The 19,952-nt window shown below is 38.4% G+C and overlaps 1 protein-coding gene across 1 annotated transcript in view; it reads left to right on the top strand.

Moving 5' to 3' along the window:
- LOC137388070 (uncharacterized) overlaps positions 1 to 19,952 on the top strand; it is a 162,197-nt gene that overhangs the window by 48,713 nt on the left and 93,532 nt on the right. The window contains exon 5 of the mRNA XM_068074585.1: positions 14,958 to 15,044. Within this exon, the coding sequence (XP_067930686.1) occupies positions 14,958 to 15,044 (87 nt within the window). The remainder of the gene's footprint in view (positions 1 to 14,957; positions 15,045 to 19,952) is intronic.

Here is a 19,952-nt window from a genome sequence, read left to right on the forward strand (position 1 = left end):
ACATCAGCATGGAATTCCGGAAAGCATGGAAAGCTTTTTGTAATGAGCTTTTTAACAGATCGGAATGTAGTGTCTGCAGAAGTAGTGCTGGACCTTCCTAAGCAGAATCTACTCCCTTGAAAGTGCAGAAACAAAAGGTCTTATGCCACCAATTCCTTCAGTACCCCTGCTCACTTGGGCTCTGGCAGTACTACCACGGGGAAACCCTTTTTGGCTGTCACCATGGTTAGCCACGCCTACTCTCCATAACGATCTAGTGGCCGAGTGATCTGGGCTGGTCAGAGGTTATGCTGGGTGAACCAGACATTTTTTTTTCTAGGCTACGAAGCCGGGTTGGCGAAGGCCTCGTTGGCCAAGCTAGTTCCCCCCAAGTGTCATGCTCCTTTTGTTCCTGCTTCTTCTCTTGCTCTTGTCTCCTTCGGAGCTCCTGTAGCCGTTCCTCTAGATTCTTGCTAAAAGCAGGGGAGGTGTTAGCCTCTGTTTTCTGCTTGGCCAGCGGCTAACTCAGCCTGTTAATCTTGCCTCTTGGCCGTTGTCCGTTTTATATAGAGCCCTCTTTGGGGCTCTATTGTGGCAGGTGCTTGCGTCGCTCCTCCAGGCAGGCATGGAAAAGCTTCAGTCTTCTTTCACTCTGAACGGAGAACTGGCCCTGTCACTGTACCAAACAAGCATGGTTTAGCCAGAACTTAAAAAGGCCCTACAAAACTAGCCTGTAGCTTAAGGTTGTTTCTCGTTTCCTCCTTTTATTTAGGAGCCACACCCAGTCTTTCAGTGCATACATTAGAGGCTCATCTTGGTCTTTCTGCTAGACGACCATTTAATTTTTATGGAGGACCGTGTGTGCCTCCTCCAACATTTTCAACGACTCTACCACATACCCATGTAAGGGCTGGGCCTGGGCGGATCGTGGGTTGAACTCTAGCTGGCTTAAAAGTTCCAAGTTTTGTCCAACCATTAGCAGGTTGGCTGTCTCTCCAGTGGCTGAGTGTAGCGTGGCACGATATGCTTGCATTAGCTGAGGGAGCAACCTGTACTACTTTCCCTGACCCCGGGTCAGTAGCAGCACTCGCAGGAAGTCGCCTAGCTGTTGATTATTGCTATCGAGCACACTGTCAGTTTGGGGGTCATGAGGTGTAGTCAGTCTTTTTCACTCACCAGAGTTGACACAATTATGCTATCAGTTGACTCTTATGCTGTGCACCCTGGTTGATGTGGATCTGCTCCAGTAAACCCATGTAGCAAAAAACTCATCTAAATCATTCTCCACCACTGAAGCTATGGCCTCTGAGAGGGCTATGGCATCCTGCCATTTTGTGAAGTGGTCTCTCAGCACCGGGATCCACATATTCCCTCTTGGAGTCTCCAACATTGGTTTTACCAGATCCACAGCCATATTCTTTCAAGGGCACCTGACATAGCCTTTTTGCCTGTTGCCAGCTGTCATGGTGCCACTATGCTTTGCTGCCTGACAGACCTCACAGCTGTTGATCAGTCTTCTCACCATGACTGTCATCCATGGCCATTACCAGGTCATCCGCAGTCGACTGATGGTCTTACTCACTCCAGAGTGAGCAAGGATGTGAGTCTGCCAAACGGTCATTTCTCTGATGGCTGGTAGGCATATAACGCACCATCATGGCTAGCAAATAGAAAAAGCCTGGGCTTCCAGAACCCTATTAGATCATAATTAGAAGAATGGAGAAAATTTATGCAGCTGGCAGAATATTTTACCTCCGAGCTTTAGCTGCTCCCGAGTCAGCTCCTCGACCTGCTCCACAGCATACTACATCGTGGCCACTAATCGCTGTACAGTGGTTTGCATCTGCACGAGCTCTTTTTAAATGGTTTTTTGAGTCTTGACCTGTGCCGTGCCACAGAGCCTCAAGATGGCTTTAGTCGGTTCTGGGCAGGCTTCTCTGGCTGCCATAATAGTGAACAGGCCCTTTCGACTGACCGCTCGTCCACGATCCTGGTGACGCCTGGCACGGTGAACAGAGTTTCTTTAGGTCTTTGCAAAAGGCGCTGGGTCTCTAGATAAAGTTTTATTTGAGTGGGTCATCTATCTCTCAGCTTGATGAGCTCACAATGCAGAAAGTTTCACAGGTTTGTGGGCTGAATCCATATATATCTTGTGACGGCAACTGACTCGGTGCTCTAGAGTTAACTAAAACTTTGCCAAGATTTCTAACCACCTAGCCCCTTAGTTTGAGGGTTCTTTCCGCGGACACAGCTACTGCAGAGAGACGTGATCTGTAATAAAGAAGGACTACACTTCGTAAAGGTATGGCTGGAGGTGTTTCACGGCTTTTTCCAGAGCGACCAGCTTTCTTTTGTTTCACATAGTAAGTTCTCTCCGCGGGGTCAGTGTCTTACCAAAGAAGGCTATGATCCTCCCAGTCCCTTTCTGTACTTGAAGCAGCAGCGCTGCCACTCCGTAACTACTGGCATCTGTATCCAGGGTATGCCATCAGCGCAGCTTAGGGTATCCAAATTCAAGAGCCGAGGAAAGGTGCCTCTTCAGCTTGTCAAAGGCTGCCTGGTTGTCCTTGCCCTACACCAACTTTTTTCCTTTGCTTGTAAGTTGGTTCAGAGGTCGAGATGTGGTGGTGAATTTGGAAATTTATTGTCTATAATACCTTGCTGTTATCAAAGAGCACTGTGGCTCAAGGAGTCTTTTAGGGGTCGGCCATGGATAGCTGACTTGGGCTTCTGCACTTACATGTATCACATGGCCAGATATCAGACCTGTGAGTAAAAGAGTTTGCCATTGAAGGACTTTAGTTTCAGGCCAGCTCCCTTTAGCTTTGGAAAATCTCATCTATTTGCTGCAGGTTGGTGCCAAGGTTGGTAGGTGCTGCAGGTTGGTACAGCAACGTCTTTTAATACAAGCTTTGCAACACTCACTTTATATCTTTAGAAGGTGACCAGCGCCAAGTTGAGCCTAATGAGCTGGACCTTCCATTTCCCGAAACAGCAAATGCCAACTTCTGTTGTGCATCAATGTCTATGGGTACTTGCCAATAGCCACTGACTGTCAAATAGTATAGACTTGTTGAGTAGTGCATGAGATAATGAACTATTTATTGTGTATTGTTCAGAGTCTGAGAGTTCGCACAAAACTGCAGGCAAAATGATAGCATGGCTTAGATAGCTATAAAATTACCATTAAAATTTTTATGCTGAACAATGGTGTTGACTTTCATGTAAAGCCTGAAAGCCATGAAATCACATAATTGCAGTCACAGGAAAACATCCTGCGTGGCTAATGAAATTACTGGTCATCATACTTTTCCCAAAGAAAACAATAAGAGATAGGTTCAGAATTACTACGCATCAAGACTGTCATTGATCTGGAGAAGGGAATAGGCGTCCTGCTTAGTGATGACGTTCAGCTATCAATAATTAATGCAGAAACGGCACTTCCCATCTCTCTTTTGGGTGAGTACTACCGGGGAGCTCCACAAGCCACAGGCTAGCTCGATGAGCCCTTTGTCTAACAGCTCTCAACTTAATGTTCGGCCTTTCCTTCTTTCTTTGGGCCTAGTCAGTGCAGTGGCTGGCAAATAAGACGATACTCTTTTTGAGTAGAATGGAACGTTCCACCTTGAAAGTCCAGCCTATATCCACATCTCTGGTACTAAGCATGCCTTGATAGCTTATCCGCAGCCATGCCTGTCGCTTCGACTGTCCCGGCTTTGGGCAGTTATATTGGATCGTGACATATAGGTACGTCAGGTAGGCTGGCATCCCTCTCTCTAACATATTTGCACCCAAAAGCACAGCTCCTGAGCCATGGGAATGGTTTGTTTTCTACTTGGTAATCCTCTATCCCCATGTACGTGCCCACTGCACTGCCAACTCGGAGGTGGAGAAACAGATCCATAACATTGAGGCACCGTGCCACAATGCTTCATTTTCCCCCAGGTCAGTTTGAGCTCATAACCAGTGAGAGCACATTCAGATATTCCTCAACCACTATCAACAATAAGTAATTATTGGTTGTCACTCTGCATGAAACTGCCATCTCGGTCTTGGCTGGCGGCATTAGGTCGCAAACCACTTAGACTTTACAGAATAGCAACTGGCTGTATCTGTCTATACAGGTCCACAGATGATCATTGATGCATACCATGGGCTGCTGGAACTTTATCACCCATTAGTGGGCAACCAGGAGGGCATCCCTAATATAGCATCTTTGCTAATCTCGCTCACCATAAAAATCTCCTCCGTCTTTTATGTCCCAGTATGGCTATGGGTAGTTGCACGAGTCCATAAAAAGACAGCATGGTGCCATTGGTCATGAGTCCAAGGCTGTCTCTTTCTTCCAACAAATTGTTTGTGACCTGGGAGATTTTGTCAAACACATGCTTACATAGCAGGATTGTGGTGCATCCGGTGTCAGGCAGGAACTGCCGCCCCTCCAACTTAGGAAGCTGAAAGTAGGAAGTAACTGGTGGAGTCGGCGCCATCTCAGCGTTTGTGCCTGAGTTGGCTTGGCACTACCACTGCTAAGCCAAGCAGGCCTATCCTCTACAGGCACTCTTGAGGCACCCAGGGCAGCATTCTGGAGTGCTCACAATGTCTGACTAGTCAGCGTACCGTGAGTCAGTCCTACCACTTTCAAAGTAGGCTTCTGACGGCTTACTGGCCTGTTGTCTTCCTTTTTGGCCCTAGGACATAACGGGGAGCTCCTAAAATGCCAGATCTGTAAGGGTACGCAACAGGAAAAACATCAGTGCGATTGTACAGGCCAGCCTCTGAAATTTTACCAACCTTATTCTCTCCCACAGGTTCTCGAGCTTGCTCCGGCAGTAGTGGTAGTAGTTTCAGAAAGCCATGGCGAAGGTCTCTTCTACTGCAAACTTGGCCGAAACAGACCTACTCTCAGGCTCCCCGCTTTGACATCAGCTCTTCCGGGCTGGAACTCTTCCTGACCAGACTTTTTTGGCCCTGGCCTGGTCAGCCTGCCTACTAAAACGAGCCCCTGACAAAGTGCTGAATTGTTTCTTTTTGCCAAGAAAATCCGGGTCGGAAGTTTTAATGCAACCAACAGTTGACACTGCTGTCGAGGCCCGCTGCTGTTTCTCCAGTGTACTGCCTTGTTGGGGCACTGCCGGCACACGTGCTCAGGTCTCACACCCTTAGCGCTGTAGGGTCTTTGGCTCCATTCCATCTTGGGGCCGATGTGTTTTCTGTTACATCTGCTCCACTTGCTGACCAACCTCATGGTCCTGTACTACAGCTGTCTGTTTTTCCGGGGTTTCCCTTATGGCCCGGATGTCGGTAATCACTTGGCCCTCAGGCTTGATTTGCAAAAGCTATGCCTCGATGCACATGATCTCTGTTAGAGTAGCCATGAGCATGGCCCGCAGGTATCCCTGCAGGCAGGCACAGATGACCGAGCTGCAGAACAGCTCTTTAGCCATATCAGTAGCTCTATAGAGGCCTGGCAAGTTTGTGTAGGCAGGCAGCCTGAACTAGCCTTTTTACATGGTAGGCGGGCTTCTGAAAAGAAGTTGCTGTGAACCGCTTGAAGGTGCTCATCTTTTTGTGAGCCTCCCTCGGTGAGAGGCTAAACTGGGCTTAAAGCATGTCAAAGACAGCTTCCACTTGATTGGTTTGTTCACAGTCCTTGGACTTTTCCTTCAGAGCCTATAATTCAGACCTGTTTAGGCATTAGCTCCAACTATCTTTTTGAACCGGCTGACAAAATACTACATGCTCCTATATTGAGTATTAAGGTGCCTTGAACTTATGGACTTGGACTTGAGCTTGAGATGCCATTGCAAGTTGTTCCAGGACTTTGCCAGCCTGTTCATCTCTTAATCCGCGCTCCTTGAGTGTTGGCTGTCCATAATTCACTGAAAAAAACTCGCCAGACTCTGGGTGGTGCTGGTCATGCAGCATGGCTTGCCGAACTCAGGGAAATCCTTTTTCCACTAGATCAAGCTCACCAAACTGCAGGGTGGCATTGATTACGTAACACGGCATACTGAGTTCTAGGAAATTTTTTCCACTGTTCGCTTAAGCAGTAATCATCAGGTGATGGTGATGCTGTCTCCAGAACACGGTCTGCCAAGGTTCAGAGATGCTCCTGCTTTTAGACTTCATCTCATGGAGCTGAGATCTTTGATCCCACTACTGCCATCTGTGTAAAGAAAAATATTGGTTTCTTTTACTCTCGACAAGACAATCAAGCTATAAACACACCAAGTTTTAGCCACTAACAATAGCTATAGTTATAAGCATACATAGGACCACATGAATGACAGACAATAAACCAAAAACATACATGCAAAGAGCGTGTGAGCAGCACGATTCTTCCAAAACTATTAAATTTTGCTTTTTATATACGTTTTCTTCCATTTTGTGCTCTGCCTGCTTTTCTTTTTATTTTATGCTTGGTGTAATACTCAGTCCACTCAGTCATCTGAGCATCTTCAATGGTGACCAAGCCTTCGCCGGTTACTGGAAGGCTCGGCCAGGTGACCGTGTAAACGGGGAATCAATCTTTATAGCCTGACTAATGGCACTCTGTCATAACAGTTTATAAGTCATTGTTTATAAGACAAAATTTATAAAACAGCCTTTAAAAAATTTGTTTTTGAGAAGGGGTTTATGAGATATTGTTGAAAAAAAGTTGAAAACTGTCGTTACAGTTTATAAGGCAGAGCTTATAATACAGTGTTTATAAGACGGGGAGTTAAATATAACTTACCGTCTCATAAACGCTGTATATATAACTTATAAATATCTATATAACTCACCATATAGTTTTATACCAGTTCATAAAACTTAGAACTCAAACAGTATAAAAAATACATAGAGTATTATAATATTCTGATGATGGCTAAAAAGTAAGTAAAAGGGCTTTTTGTTACACAATTGCTTTTTGTTGCTACACTCTTCCTGTAGCGGTGAGTAAATATGTTGTTCAACACTGTTTGCTTTTAACATGCCAAAGTAGTTAAGAGGATACACACGCATGTGGTTTTATTAGATTGAAGAGTTCCATGTAAACTAATTTGACTGACCACTGAACCACAAATTCTTTAGTAAAAGAATCTTTGACAAACCAAATCTTTAACTGTCAAGATTTGCATTACCTTTCATATTTGATAAAAGGAAATAAACAGAAATACACAAAAATAAACAAGTAACATATGGAAGTATTAAATGTCCAATGTACATTACTATTAACAAATTATAATCTACAGAGTATCGAGGATGGAGGACTACGGAGCCAGCAGTGCAACAACAGTTATAGAAGCAAAAGAAATGAACTCTGAAGAGTTGCTCTATCACTTCCTTAAAACATACACAGAGAAAGAGTACATATATTCTCAACTAACAGTCAATAACCTGAGCAGGTTCTTAGAGAGTGTTTCAGAAGAAAGACGTTGTTTGATTGCTAAAAGCAAGTTTGAATTTGGAGTGAGTTTCTTGCATCGAACTGTTAAACATGACAAACAGCTGTTCCGGTGTATTTTGAATAGCTTTCAGTTGAAGAATAGACACACATTACTTATGGTGCGAGATAGTGAAGGATTGACACCACTACACTATGCTAGTAGGTCAGAAGACGCAGATACAGTGAAATATGTACTGGAATCCATAGCACCAGAGGATAGACATGCATTACTTATGGTGCAGGATCATGAAGGATTGACGTCGCTACACTATGCTACTCAGTCAGAAGATGCAGATACAGTGAAATATGTACTGGAATCCATACCAACAGAGAATAGACATGCATTACTTATGCTGCAGGATAAAGAAGGAATGACATCACTACACTTCGCTAGTCAGTCAAAAGATGCAGTTAAAGTGAAATCTGTACTTGAATCCATAGCACTGGAGAATAGACATGCATCACTTATGGTGCAAGATCACGAAGGAAGGACAGCACTACACTATGCTAGTCAGTCAGAAGATGCACATTCAGTGAGATATGTACTGGAATCCATAGCACCAAAAAATAGACATGCATTACTTATGGTACAGGACAACGACAGAATGACATCATTACACCAAGTTATTCTGTCAGGAAGTGGAGATACAGTAAAATATGTACTGGAATCCTTAGCACCAGATAATAGACATAAATCGCTCACAGTGCTAAATATTTTCGGAAGGACATCACTACACTATGCTAGTCAATCAGAAGATGCTGATAAAGTGAAATATGTGCTGGAATCAATAGCACCAGAAAATAGACATGCTTCACTTATGGTACAGGATAATCAAGGATTGACATCACTACACTACGTTATTAAATCAAGAGATGCAAATAAAGTGAAATATGTGCTGGAATCTATAGCATCGGAGAATATACATGCATCATTTACGGTGCAGGATCATGACGGAAGAACACCACTACACTATGCTTGTTATTCATGCCTTTCAAATACAGTTAAATATGTTCTGGAATCAATATCACGGGAGGATAGACATGCATTACTTATGATGCAAGATAATGATGGAATGACCTCACTACACTATGCTAGTCTGTCAGGAGATGCAGATAAAATAAAACATGTACTAGAATCCATAGCACCAGAGAATAGATATGAATCACTCATGGTGCAGGATAGTACAGGATTGACATCATTACACTGCGCTAGTCAGTCAGAAGACGCAGATACAGTAAAATATATACTGGAGTCTATAGCACCAGAGAACAGACATACATCAATTATGGTACAGAATAGTATAGGAATGACATCGCTACACTATGCTAGTCGGTCAAAAGATGCCGACGTAGTGAAATATGTACTGGAATCCATAGCGCCAGAGAATAGACATGCCTCACTTATGGTACAGGATAATAAAGGAATGACATCACTGCACTATGCTAGTGAGTCAGTAGGTGCAGATAAAGTGAAATATATGCTGGAATCCATAGCACTGGAGAATAGACATGCATCACTAGTGGTGCAGGATACTAGCGGAATGACATCACTACATTATGCCAGTTGGTCAAGAGACAAAAACAAAGTGAACTATGTACTGGAATCAATAGCACCAGAGAACAGACATGCATCACTCATGTTACAGGATAATAGAGGAATGACATCGCTACACTATGCTAGTCAGTCAGAAGATGTAGGTTTAGTGAAATATGTACTAGAATCCATAGCACCAGAGAACAGACATGCATCACTCATGTTACAGGATAATAGACGAATGACATCGCTACACTATGCTAGTCAGTCAGAAGATGTAGATTTAGTGAAATATGTACTAGAATCCATAGCACCAGAGAATAGAAATGCATCACTTATGTTACAGAATAATAAAAGAATGACATCACTACACTATGCAAGTCAGTCAGAAGATAAAGATATACTGAAATTTGTACTAGAATCCATAGCACCAGAAAATAGACACGCATCACTTACGTTACAGAATTATAGAGGAATGACATCACTACACTATGCCAGTCAGTCAAGAGATGCAGATACAGTGAAATATGTACTGAAATTCATAGCACCCGAGAATAGACATGCGTCGCTTATGTTAAAGGATAATACAGGAATGACATCATTACACTATGCTAGTAAGTCAGGAAGTGCAGATAAATTGAAATATGTACTGGAATCCGTAGCCATGGAGAATAGACATACATCACTAATGGTGCGGGATTCTAGAGGAATGACATCACTACACTATGCTAGTCAATCAGAAGATGCAGATGCAGTGAAATATGTACTGGAATCAATTGCACCAGAAAATAGACATGCATCACTTATGTTACAGGATTATAAAGGAATGACATCACTACACCATGCCAGTCAGTCAGAAGATGCAGATATAGTGAAATGTGTACTGAAATTCATTGCACCCGAGAATATGCATTCATCACTCATGGTGCGGGATAATGAAGGAATGACATCACTACACTATGCTAGTCAGTCAGAAGATATAGATAAAGTGAAATATGTACTGGAATTCATTGCACCCGAGAATATGCATGCATCACTTATGTTACAGGATAACAATGGAATGACACCACTAGATCATGCAAATGATAAAGTGTCATGTGTTTTGAGGCATATGGTCTCCTTCCCTAAAACTCAGAATTTTACCTAGCAGCTAAAAACGCTGTAACTCTCAGAATTCTCAATGCTGATACTTTTTCGTGTTAACCCCCAAAATGGTCTAGTCGGAGTATCTTATCCAGTGCCCAAAATACATTGAGTCCTTCAATATCTTCTTCTTACTGCTACCGTTTTACAAGGAAATGACTTCTATTCATCTATATTTGTTGCTTCCTCCCACTCCAACTATTCCACTAAATCTATCATGTTATACCAACTATGTCTCTCTTGTTTGCATACACCCTATGTACCTTCTCAAGAACGATTCTATCTCAGCAACAATAGTTTCTTAAGCCACAGCAACAACCAGTAGGAAATATGTTTCGTTAAGCATCCCTGAGAACATTGCAGCAGCTGTTCCCTCTACGGTAAAGAGATCAGGTCGGTCTCACAAGACATTTTCACAAGACGACTCAAGCAATCCTGACAGTGCTAACCTTTATGATGTTAGTCAGACAGTGTTCAACAGGAAATGGGCTCCCCCTGAGCACCTCTCTGACCAAGTAGAACCTGGTCCATTAAATACACAGATCTTCAAGCATGAAGGTGAGCGGAATATAGTAAATCTTTATGAGAGCAGATTTACAAAGAACGGTCGCTATGGCAATTTAGATGTGTCACTAGTAATTTCTGATGATGCCTCAGTTTTGAGTTAATTGGCAAAAGGCATGATCGAACTCCTAATACTAACTCATATGCTCATAGTTTATAATCAAACGGCTAACAGTAACTCATATACTCATAATTTATAATCAAACAGCAAATAGTAACTCAGATATTCATAATTTATAATTAAACAGCTAATAGTAACTCATATATTCATAATTTATAATCAAACAGCTAATAGTAACTCATATATTCATAATTTATAATCAAACAGCTAATAGTAACTCATATACTCATACTTTATAATTAAACAGCTAATAGTAACTCATATATTCATAATTTATAATCAAACAGCTAATAGTAACTCATATACTCATACTTTATAATCAAACAGCTAATAGTAACTCATATACTCATACTTTATAATCAAACAGCTAATAGTAACTCATATACTTATAATTTATAATCAAACTGCTAATAGTAACTCATATATTCATAATTTATAATCAAACAGCTAATAGTAACTCATATACTCATAATTTATAATCAAACAGCTAATAGTAACTCATATACTCATAATTTATAATCAAACAGCTAATAGTAACTCAGATATTCATAATTTATAATTAAACAGCTAATAGTAACTCATATATTCATAATTTATAATCAAACAGCTAATAGTAATTCATATACTCATAATTTATAATCAAACAGCTAATATTAACTCATATATTCATAATTTATAATCAAACTGCTAATAGTAACTCATATACTCAAAATTTATAATCAAACAGCTAGTAGTAACTCGTATACTCATAATTTATAATCAAACGGCTAATAGTAACTCATATACTCATAATTTATAATCAAACAGCTAATAGTAACTCATATACTCATAATTTATAATCAAACAGCTAATAGTAACTCATATACTCATAATTTATAATCCAAATAGCTAATACTAACTCATAATTTATAGTCAAACAGCTAATAGTAATTCATATGCTCATAATTTATAATCAAATAGCTAATACTAACTCATATACTCTTAATTTATGATCAAATAGCTAATAGTAACTCATAGTTTATAATCAAACAGCTAATAGTAAGTCATATACTCATAAATTATAGTCACAGTCACAGCATTCAATAAAAGGGCAGCATTAGGCACAAACATTCTGGTACTCATTCACGATCATTCAATCAGTAACTGCATATAGCATCCGCTATCTCCAATGCTAGTGTGCTCCAATGAGGAGCACACAAGCTTCTATTATATCATTAGGTTAGCATTAGCACCATTAGCGTAGGTTCATTAGCATGCATCAGCTTATTCTTCTTTATACATTTATTCTAGCCAAGGTTGAAGGCAGTACAGTTACCCTCCTTGTGAAAGAACGACAGTCCATCTTCATGCTTGAAAGTTCTCGGACAGTCGGAGAGTTCACTAGAGATGTACAAAATACAATTGGATATGAATGTGTAATCTCATCTCAAGGTTAGTTTACTCTGCTGACTGTAATCTATGACCCATTATTCTAATCTATGCTTCTGGTTGAATGTCATTGGCTACCCCAACTGCTTCGACCAACAACTAATATAAACTGCAAAGACCATTACTACTCTGTATGATCTTGATAGAGCTAATTTGAGTCAGATGTTATTCAGTTCTGTTGGCTACCTCAGCAGCAGCAGACCTTTTAGCATTAGTTAAAAGAGATGGTGATGACTTTTAGATTTGACTCAGTCAGGTAAGGAATAAGAAAACTGGAACCTATGACCTTAAAAGTGAAAGTTTTAGGTTTCATTTTCATAAATAACTTTTAGTGACCTTTCACCCTATATTTGCGGTCTCTGCTTCAATTAGTACCTTCAATAAAGCTAGCCTAGTGTAAGGCAGTTGAAAGATTCAACTTTGCTTCCGATGTGAAAAATAAAGAGGGTTTCACACATCAGATGATTAGCAATTGTGTCAGCATATGTAGCAACCCTCTGAGCTGAGTAGGCCTTGCCTGCATGGTAGTACAGGTTAACTAGTAACAGCCATGACGGCACTAATGGTTTATTCACAGAAGCACGTCAGCAGTGACAGACCTCTATGGTCTTCACAAACCCCGAAAGGAAGTATTATGTGGACAAAGTCTCTTTTAACCAGATGTAAACTGTAGGCACATTCTGTTCAAAGATGCTCATATTTCTTATGTCATAAATATTATTGTGCAGATGGGTTGGAATACACTGACGCTGTACTTCTTGGAGCTCTTGTTTTACCGTTTACAATTTCTGCTGGGGACTCTAAAACCATCATAGTATCAAGTAAGTTAGCTTACATCAGGTATGTTCCTAAGCTATGTTGCTAGTTTAGGCTGTGTTGTCTTTTGATGATTTCTTCCAATGATCACAGTAGAAAGATTCTGAATGGTAAAACACCAATTGTTAAAGGAGGAGATGTTGAACAAGTAGATCTCAGATGTTTTGACAGAAAATCTGCGTGAGGCTCTACCTGCAAGTTGAGGTAATTTGATATATGTATATACTGCAATGTTACCCCACCTGTTATAGTATTGTAGAGTGCTGCATATTATAGTGTCTTGTAGAGTGTCATAAATTTAATTATGCAGATGGGTTTGAATACAATGGTGCTGTACTATTTGAACCTGTAGTTTTACCCTTCACTGTCTCTGCTGGGGACTCTAAAACCATTATAACATCAAGTAAGTTAGCTTACACCAAGTGCATTTCTAAGTTTTGTTGCTAATGTAGGTTAGGGTTGGTCTTTACTATGTGTAAAAACATGAATATACGTAAAACCTCTAACTGAATGCCAATGCATTCTACTTTTAGTGGTAGTCAACTAGAGGTCGCATTCAGATAGAGGCTAGTGTTGTACTTTTTAAATGGTTTGTCAGAATCTTGGAACGATAAATATAGCACTTTTACAGGCGAAGTGAATGTCACCTATATTTTAGCCTCTTTTTTCGGTCGACCGAAATTAACCCTTGCAGATGCCATAAATCTGGTAACTGGCCTTAAACGTTTGAAAATCTTTTAATAAATATGCATTGGGAAGATGATATATAACTTTACCAGTTGATATCGATTGCTTGCAATCAACCTGCAATGAAATTATAGCCAGTGTCCTGCTGTGCAATTTGTTTGATCTTTTAACTTTTACTTCATTCTAATTGTTAAAGCACATTTTTTTATATTTATATTTAACAATTTTGCATAAAAGCTCAGTGCACTCATTGATGTTTGCTACAGTTTGCAGGAAAAACTAGCTTGGTTTTGTGCAATAGAAGAGGAGTTGCGAGCATCGATTCATTGTAAGATCAGATTACTGCAATGAGTCTATCAAATAATATGCTATAAATCTGCATATTTATAAGTTATATAATGATAGTATACCAAATGCTACAAATATATATTTATGAACAAGTGACATAAACGAACCATACTGATAATACATGTACAAACAAAAATTAACGTTTTAAAAACCAGAAATATTTGCATCGTTTGCTAGGCCAGCGCGATCTGATTTTTGCTGTCAATGAAACAAGCATCTTCTGGCTGTTCAATATCTTCCTTCATGTGTTCTGACTAAAACTGCTTCTACACCGCTGAACTAGTCAATATTATCGTCTAAACAGTTTTTTCAGCAGAGCAAAACTTTTACGCGTGGCATTTTGCACAAATGCAACACGTAAAGGATTTACTTGCTAAACACAACTTTCAGCCTTAAATTAGTCATGCATATATCATTGTAAATGTAACCATTTTACACAGACTGAGCTTAGAAGTATCAAGATCGAGTTAGACAGGGAACTACCAACAGCCTGAGACAGTTATTAATTATTTCTATTATGTTGCTTTCAAAGTTCTAACAACAAAAAATGAAGAGCTTGCCCATTGGACCATGAGAAAATTAGTTGTTATTCATGTAAATGACTCACTATTATTACGATTTTGTGGACACTTTTCTACTGATCACTTAGTATTATGGGTTCGTTTAGATCAAAGAGTTTCAAAGTGACGGTCAAATAGAAGGGGTGATCAATTAGATGCTGGCGCTTTATTTTTCAACCGTACTCCCACAGTGGCAGTCAAATAGAAGTGGCATTCAAATAGAGGTGACCTTCAGTTATAGGTTTTGCAGTAATTTGGAGTAGCCATCCTTAATTTTACAATTTTGCAGTATAGAGATGATCTCAATATAATTGTTTTAAACATTAAACACAACGATTGTTTCAGGAGGAGATGTTGAACAAGTAGATGCCAGATGTTTGCACAGAATACCTGTGCATAGCTCTACCAGCAAGTTGAGTAAATTCAGCAGAGGTATGCAGGTATTCTGCCTATTGTCGGTGCTTGTAAATTGTTTCCTATTATAGTGACTTGTGGAGTTCTGTCTATTATAGTGACTTAACAAGTGCTGCCTATTATAGTGACTTGTACAGTGCTGTCTATTATAATGACTTGTAGAGTGCTGTCTATTATATTGACTTGTACAGTGCTGTCTAATATGGTGACTTGTACAGTGCTGTCTATTATAATGACTTGTAGAGTGCTGTCTATTATAGGGACTTGTACAGTGCTGTCTAATATAGTGACTTGTAGAATGCTGCACATTATAGTGACTTGTAGAGTGCTGTCTATTATAGTGACTTAATCAGTGCTACCTATTATATTGACTTGTGAAGTGCTGCCTATTAAAGTGACTTGCAGAGTGCTACCTATCAAAATGGCTTGTAGAGTGCTATCTATTATAGTTACTTGTAGATTGTTGCCTATTATAGTAACACGCATAGTGCTGACTATTATAGTAACTGGTAGAGTGCTGTCTATTATAGTGACTTGTAAAATGCTGTATATTAAAGTGGCTTGTAGAGGGCTGCCTATTATAGTGACATGCATAGTGCTGACTATTATAATGACTTGTAGAGTGCTGTCTATTATAGGGACTTGTACAGTGCTGTCTAATGTAGTGGCTTGTAGAATGCTGCCTATTATAGTGACTTGTAGAGTGCTGTATATTAAAGTGGCTTGTAGAGTGCTGTCTATTATAGTGACTTGTACAGTGCTTTTGTTTATGCATGTTTCCCATTTTTCTGTTTCTAGTAACAGCTGGGATACATTCAGGTGCTTATCTGGTCATTTTACCAGCAGAATTCTAAAGAGAAGGATTTTGTCTCACTGCTGCACTGATTGAATTGCGCACAAACAATTTATTTTAACATTATAAGTTGATTTCTGAAACTAATAAAGTTGTCTGCTCATGTTATTATATTTATTTGTCTGTAAAACTGTTATATTCATTGTTACACAATGTGGGCATTGAAAGTTTTACAATGAGCAAGCATTTTCACTGCTACAGCTTGTGCTGTAAATGCATTCAGTTGCTATGATATGATATTGATTTTTCTATCTTTTCAGTGGTTTTATTTTCATGAGCTTGAATATTTATGAAATTTTTCGTATGTAGTATGTATATGTGATACATCTGTGTGTATATATGCTAGATAATTTTTATATATGCTCACTTTAACTATGCACATGTTTTCAGTATGTCTATACACATGTTTGTACCTCTATATAATGTAGCGTGTTTATTATGTTATTATTAATAATTTAATAAATGGAATGACTCAACTACCAACATGTCATGAAGCTAAAAAATAATTAACAGAATTGACAATTAATATTTAAGGTTGTTATAAATTCTTTACACAAATATATGTGATTTAGTAAAGCAGTGAAAAATCTGGTAGCAAATGAGAACAGTTGTAAAATTTGGTTGTCTATGCTTTGATTTGGCACAAAAGGTTACATAAAAACAGACTGAGTAAATTCGAATGGTGATGAACTAATGGTTGAATAGCATGGTAGTTTAAAGTTGAATAGTAAGTGAAATCGTAAATGTGCTGATGCAATTTTAAAAGCCATGAATTGAGAGTCTTACAAGTATTTTAATGTCTGTACGCTACAATAACAAGTGTACCATATTTAGTGTGTGCTAAAATGCTTTTATTCATCTCAAGGTCATCGGTAGTCGTATGCTAATTACAATAGTCACCTGTCACTAAATGTGGTATGGAGAGAACAGCTCCAACTTATTAGATACATGGATGACTAAATGAATGTTTACAAGTGTAGTGACAGGCTTAATGTTTGAAAACACTCTGATGTTTGCAGGTTTAAAAATTAATTTTCTGCTATTCTTTTTTATTATTATAATGCTTTAGGTAAAGCCTGGATACAGTTTTAAGTAATAATAAACCATCTCAGTAACTCTTCAACAAACTCCACAGTTGCTATAATAAGCATTATGCTTACAACCATTAAAATATATTTAATGATAAATACAGACATGCGTTGACATACGGGTGTCCCAACATAAGATAAAATCAAGATACGAGCAGCATTTTGAGAAAGTTCCTTTTTGAAAATGCGAGTAATCTTACACACACAAGCATACAACCTTTTTCTCGATGACCAATATACGACCAAGGATGTGAGAGACCGCTTTTGAGGAGAGCATTTCCCAGTCTTTTTCTTCGATTCAGTTTGAAAAAGGTTTTTAAAGGCTAATATATAGTAAACCATATAAAACTATAGTAAACTGTTACAGTGAACTCTAGGTTAAAAGCTCCTAACCAGAAACAGCTAATAAAAACTTTAAAATGATTTTTAGATAATTTTAAAAATTAAAGTTAGTTTAGTACGTGGTTAAACTTAGCTTTTGAATTCAAATTTTCTGTTATGTAGCCTCACAAAAGTTTAGAGTGCCGAACATCATTTATAAGAAATGTATTACATAGGAAGTAATCCCTTGAGACATACGAGCTCAATTTATGAATGCATTATGTTTAGGTTAAAAAGATGTCTTTGTGGTAGTCCTCTAAGATTGGATTACCCAAATATATTTTCATCTTTATCTGTCAAAGGGGTAACTTATTCCGTAAGCTATGGAGGTCTAATTAAAACTTTAATTAAATGAATTTCTATCGAACTATTTAGGAAATATATTTTATTAGCAAGCTAGCAAGCAGTCACTAGCACAATAAAAATATTGTAATAAAATTTTATAGTAAATATTTAACTTTGCTTGATAACTTCATCCCTCATGCCCAAATACATATGTCTTTCCTCTATTTCTTTCACTTCCTCAAGCTCACATTCTCAATAAGACCTTTGTTGCTTGATACTCCACTCACAGAACACAAACGTGGATAATAGTGGTAAAGAGCATATCACTTGGGAAGTTTTCTGTGTCATAAGGTTTCTGGTAGATTTCACATGCGCAAAGGCATTATAAAAACACATTTAAACTTACCTTTGGATAAAGTGTGTCTTTGCTTTCGTTTGCACAGTTCAAAGACTTCAATGTCTATTATAGGTTTAACTCAAAGCCTAACAAGAAGTGGTTAACAAACACCTATCACAAGTTACCAATGGAAACTGGCATGTAGAGATTTAAATAATATTTATATGAGAAATAAGGTTCTGAATATACTGATCATAATCACTGACTGTGGTTATGATCTGCTGGTTTGCTAGACACAGTCATGGTTAACTGACTTTTTTGTCAACTAAAAGCCAAAACCTTGGATTTTTCATTTTGTGGTGAAACCAGCTAACCCTGCATCCACGTTGGTCTGTTGACTAAATTTGGTCAGGATATCAACGAAGGGTCAGACATAAAAGAGCCAGCTTAAAATGTACCAGCTGTAGAACCAGTAGTAAAGCCTACCTAACGACTACATCTATATAAGGACCAGAAAGTATGAAACAAGCAGAGCACCCTTGGGCCCCTCATATGTGTATGAGTTATGTTCTCTTTACTGCTATATTCAAATACATATATATTATACTTGACTCCAACTGTGGTAGTGATCATGATTGGTGTCGTGCACCATGAATGAGTCTTTAAGATTTCTTTTAAATATCAGAAAATTTAAGCTTTCCTGTTTACTATAAAAAACCTATCTATTCTATTTTTACAGTAAACTATTATTAGTCATACTATGCGATTTTTTGTGAATTTAGGTTTATTTTTTACGTTTATTAAACTTACGTTGATTTTTTGTCCATTTTCTATTGTCACACTCTCAGCCCTGTATGTTTGTATTTATTATGTTGGAATCTTGACAACTTAATGCAATTACTTCATACTTTGGGTGTTGTTGAGTCAGTGATAAGTTGGTGACTTGAAAATTTAAGGCTTCTTTGTTTGAATACTGTCAAGATTTAATTCTTTGCAGGAAGCTTGTATAATGTCAAAATCGGTCTTGTAAGAGATTCTTTTGGGAATTAAAATATAACATTCAGTTATCCCAAATACTTACAATAAAAACTTCCAGTTTGTGCATGTTGTAATTGCTACCATAGCTACTCATTTGAGTATGGATTGATAATAATTAGATTTATATAGTTTAGTTGTTTTATGGATATTTCCTTAGAAAAAGAACATTAAAACGGTGGAAAAACAATAACCCTCAAACTATCTTTGAATAATTTCTAATTGTTTTTGAAACGTGATGTCAGATATAGGGAGTAAATATATAAACAATTCTATGCACTTTCTCTCTCATTCACTGCTCATAAATATACAATTTCTTGTACTGGTCTTGCAGCTACTCAATAGTAAAATGTTTGTAGACAATAAAGCTGTTTTAATATTCTTGTTATGATGACTTGCAGAAGAACTGGATGAAAGTATGGACTTTTTATCACTCACTTGCTACAACCGGTTTCGGACCGTCAAAAGCACAAATGAGATTAGCAGTAGTTCCAGAAGCTGGTTAATTTTATTGTAAAAAATAACAATTAATAACTCTTACCAATAGTGCTAAAAATAAATCTATTTTTACAGCAGTAATTGAAATGGCTCTAATGTTTTTAGCTAAAAAAAGAGTAAAAACTCTGTTGTTCTTAACAAAGGAACAAATAACAATTCTATGGTTTGTAAAAACAGTGAGTGGAATACCTCTATCGTTCTTAACAAGTAACAAATCTATGGTTCTTAACAACAGTGAGAGGAATGTCTCTACTTTTTTTAACATAGGAACCAGTAATAATTCTATTGTTGTTAACACTAGCAATCGTAATAACTCTATGGTTTTTAACAAAAACAATCATATATATTCTATTAGCACAGCACCTGTTAATGAGTGTCAAGTGGTACCATTGCTCAAGTCATTTTAAATCCGCTAGCCTCAGGTTTGTGTTTAAGAGGCTGGTTCTCAG

This window comes from Watersipora subatra, chromosome 2 (assembly GCF_963576615.1).
Source record: "Watersipora subatra chromosome 2, tzWatSuba1.1, whole genome shotgun sequence".
In the NCBI taxonomy this organism is placed as follows: Eukaryota; Metazoa; Bryozoa; class Gymnolaemata; order Cheilostomatida; family Watersiporidae; genus Watersipora; species Watersipora subatra.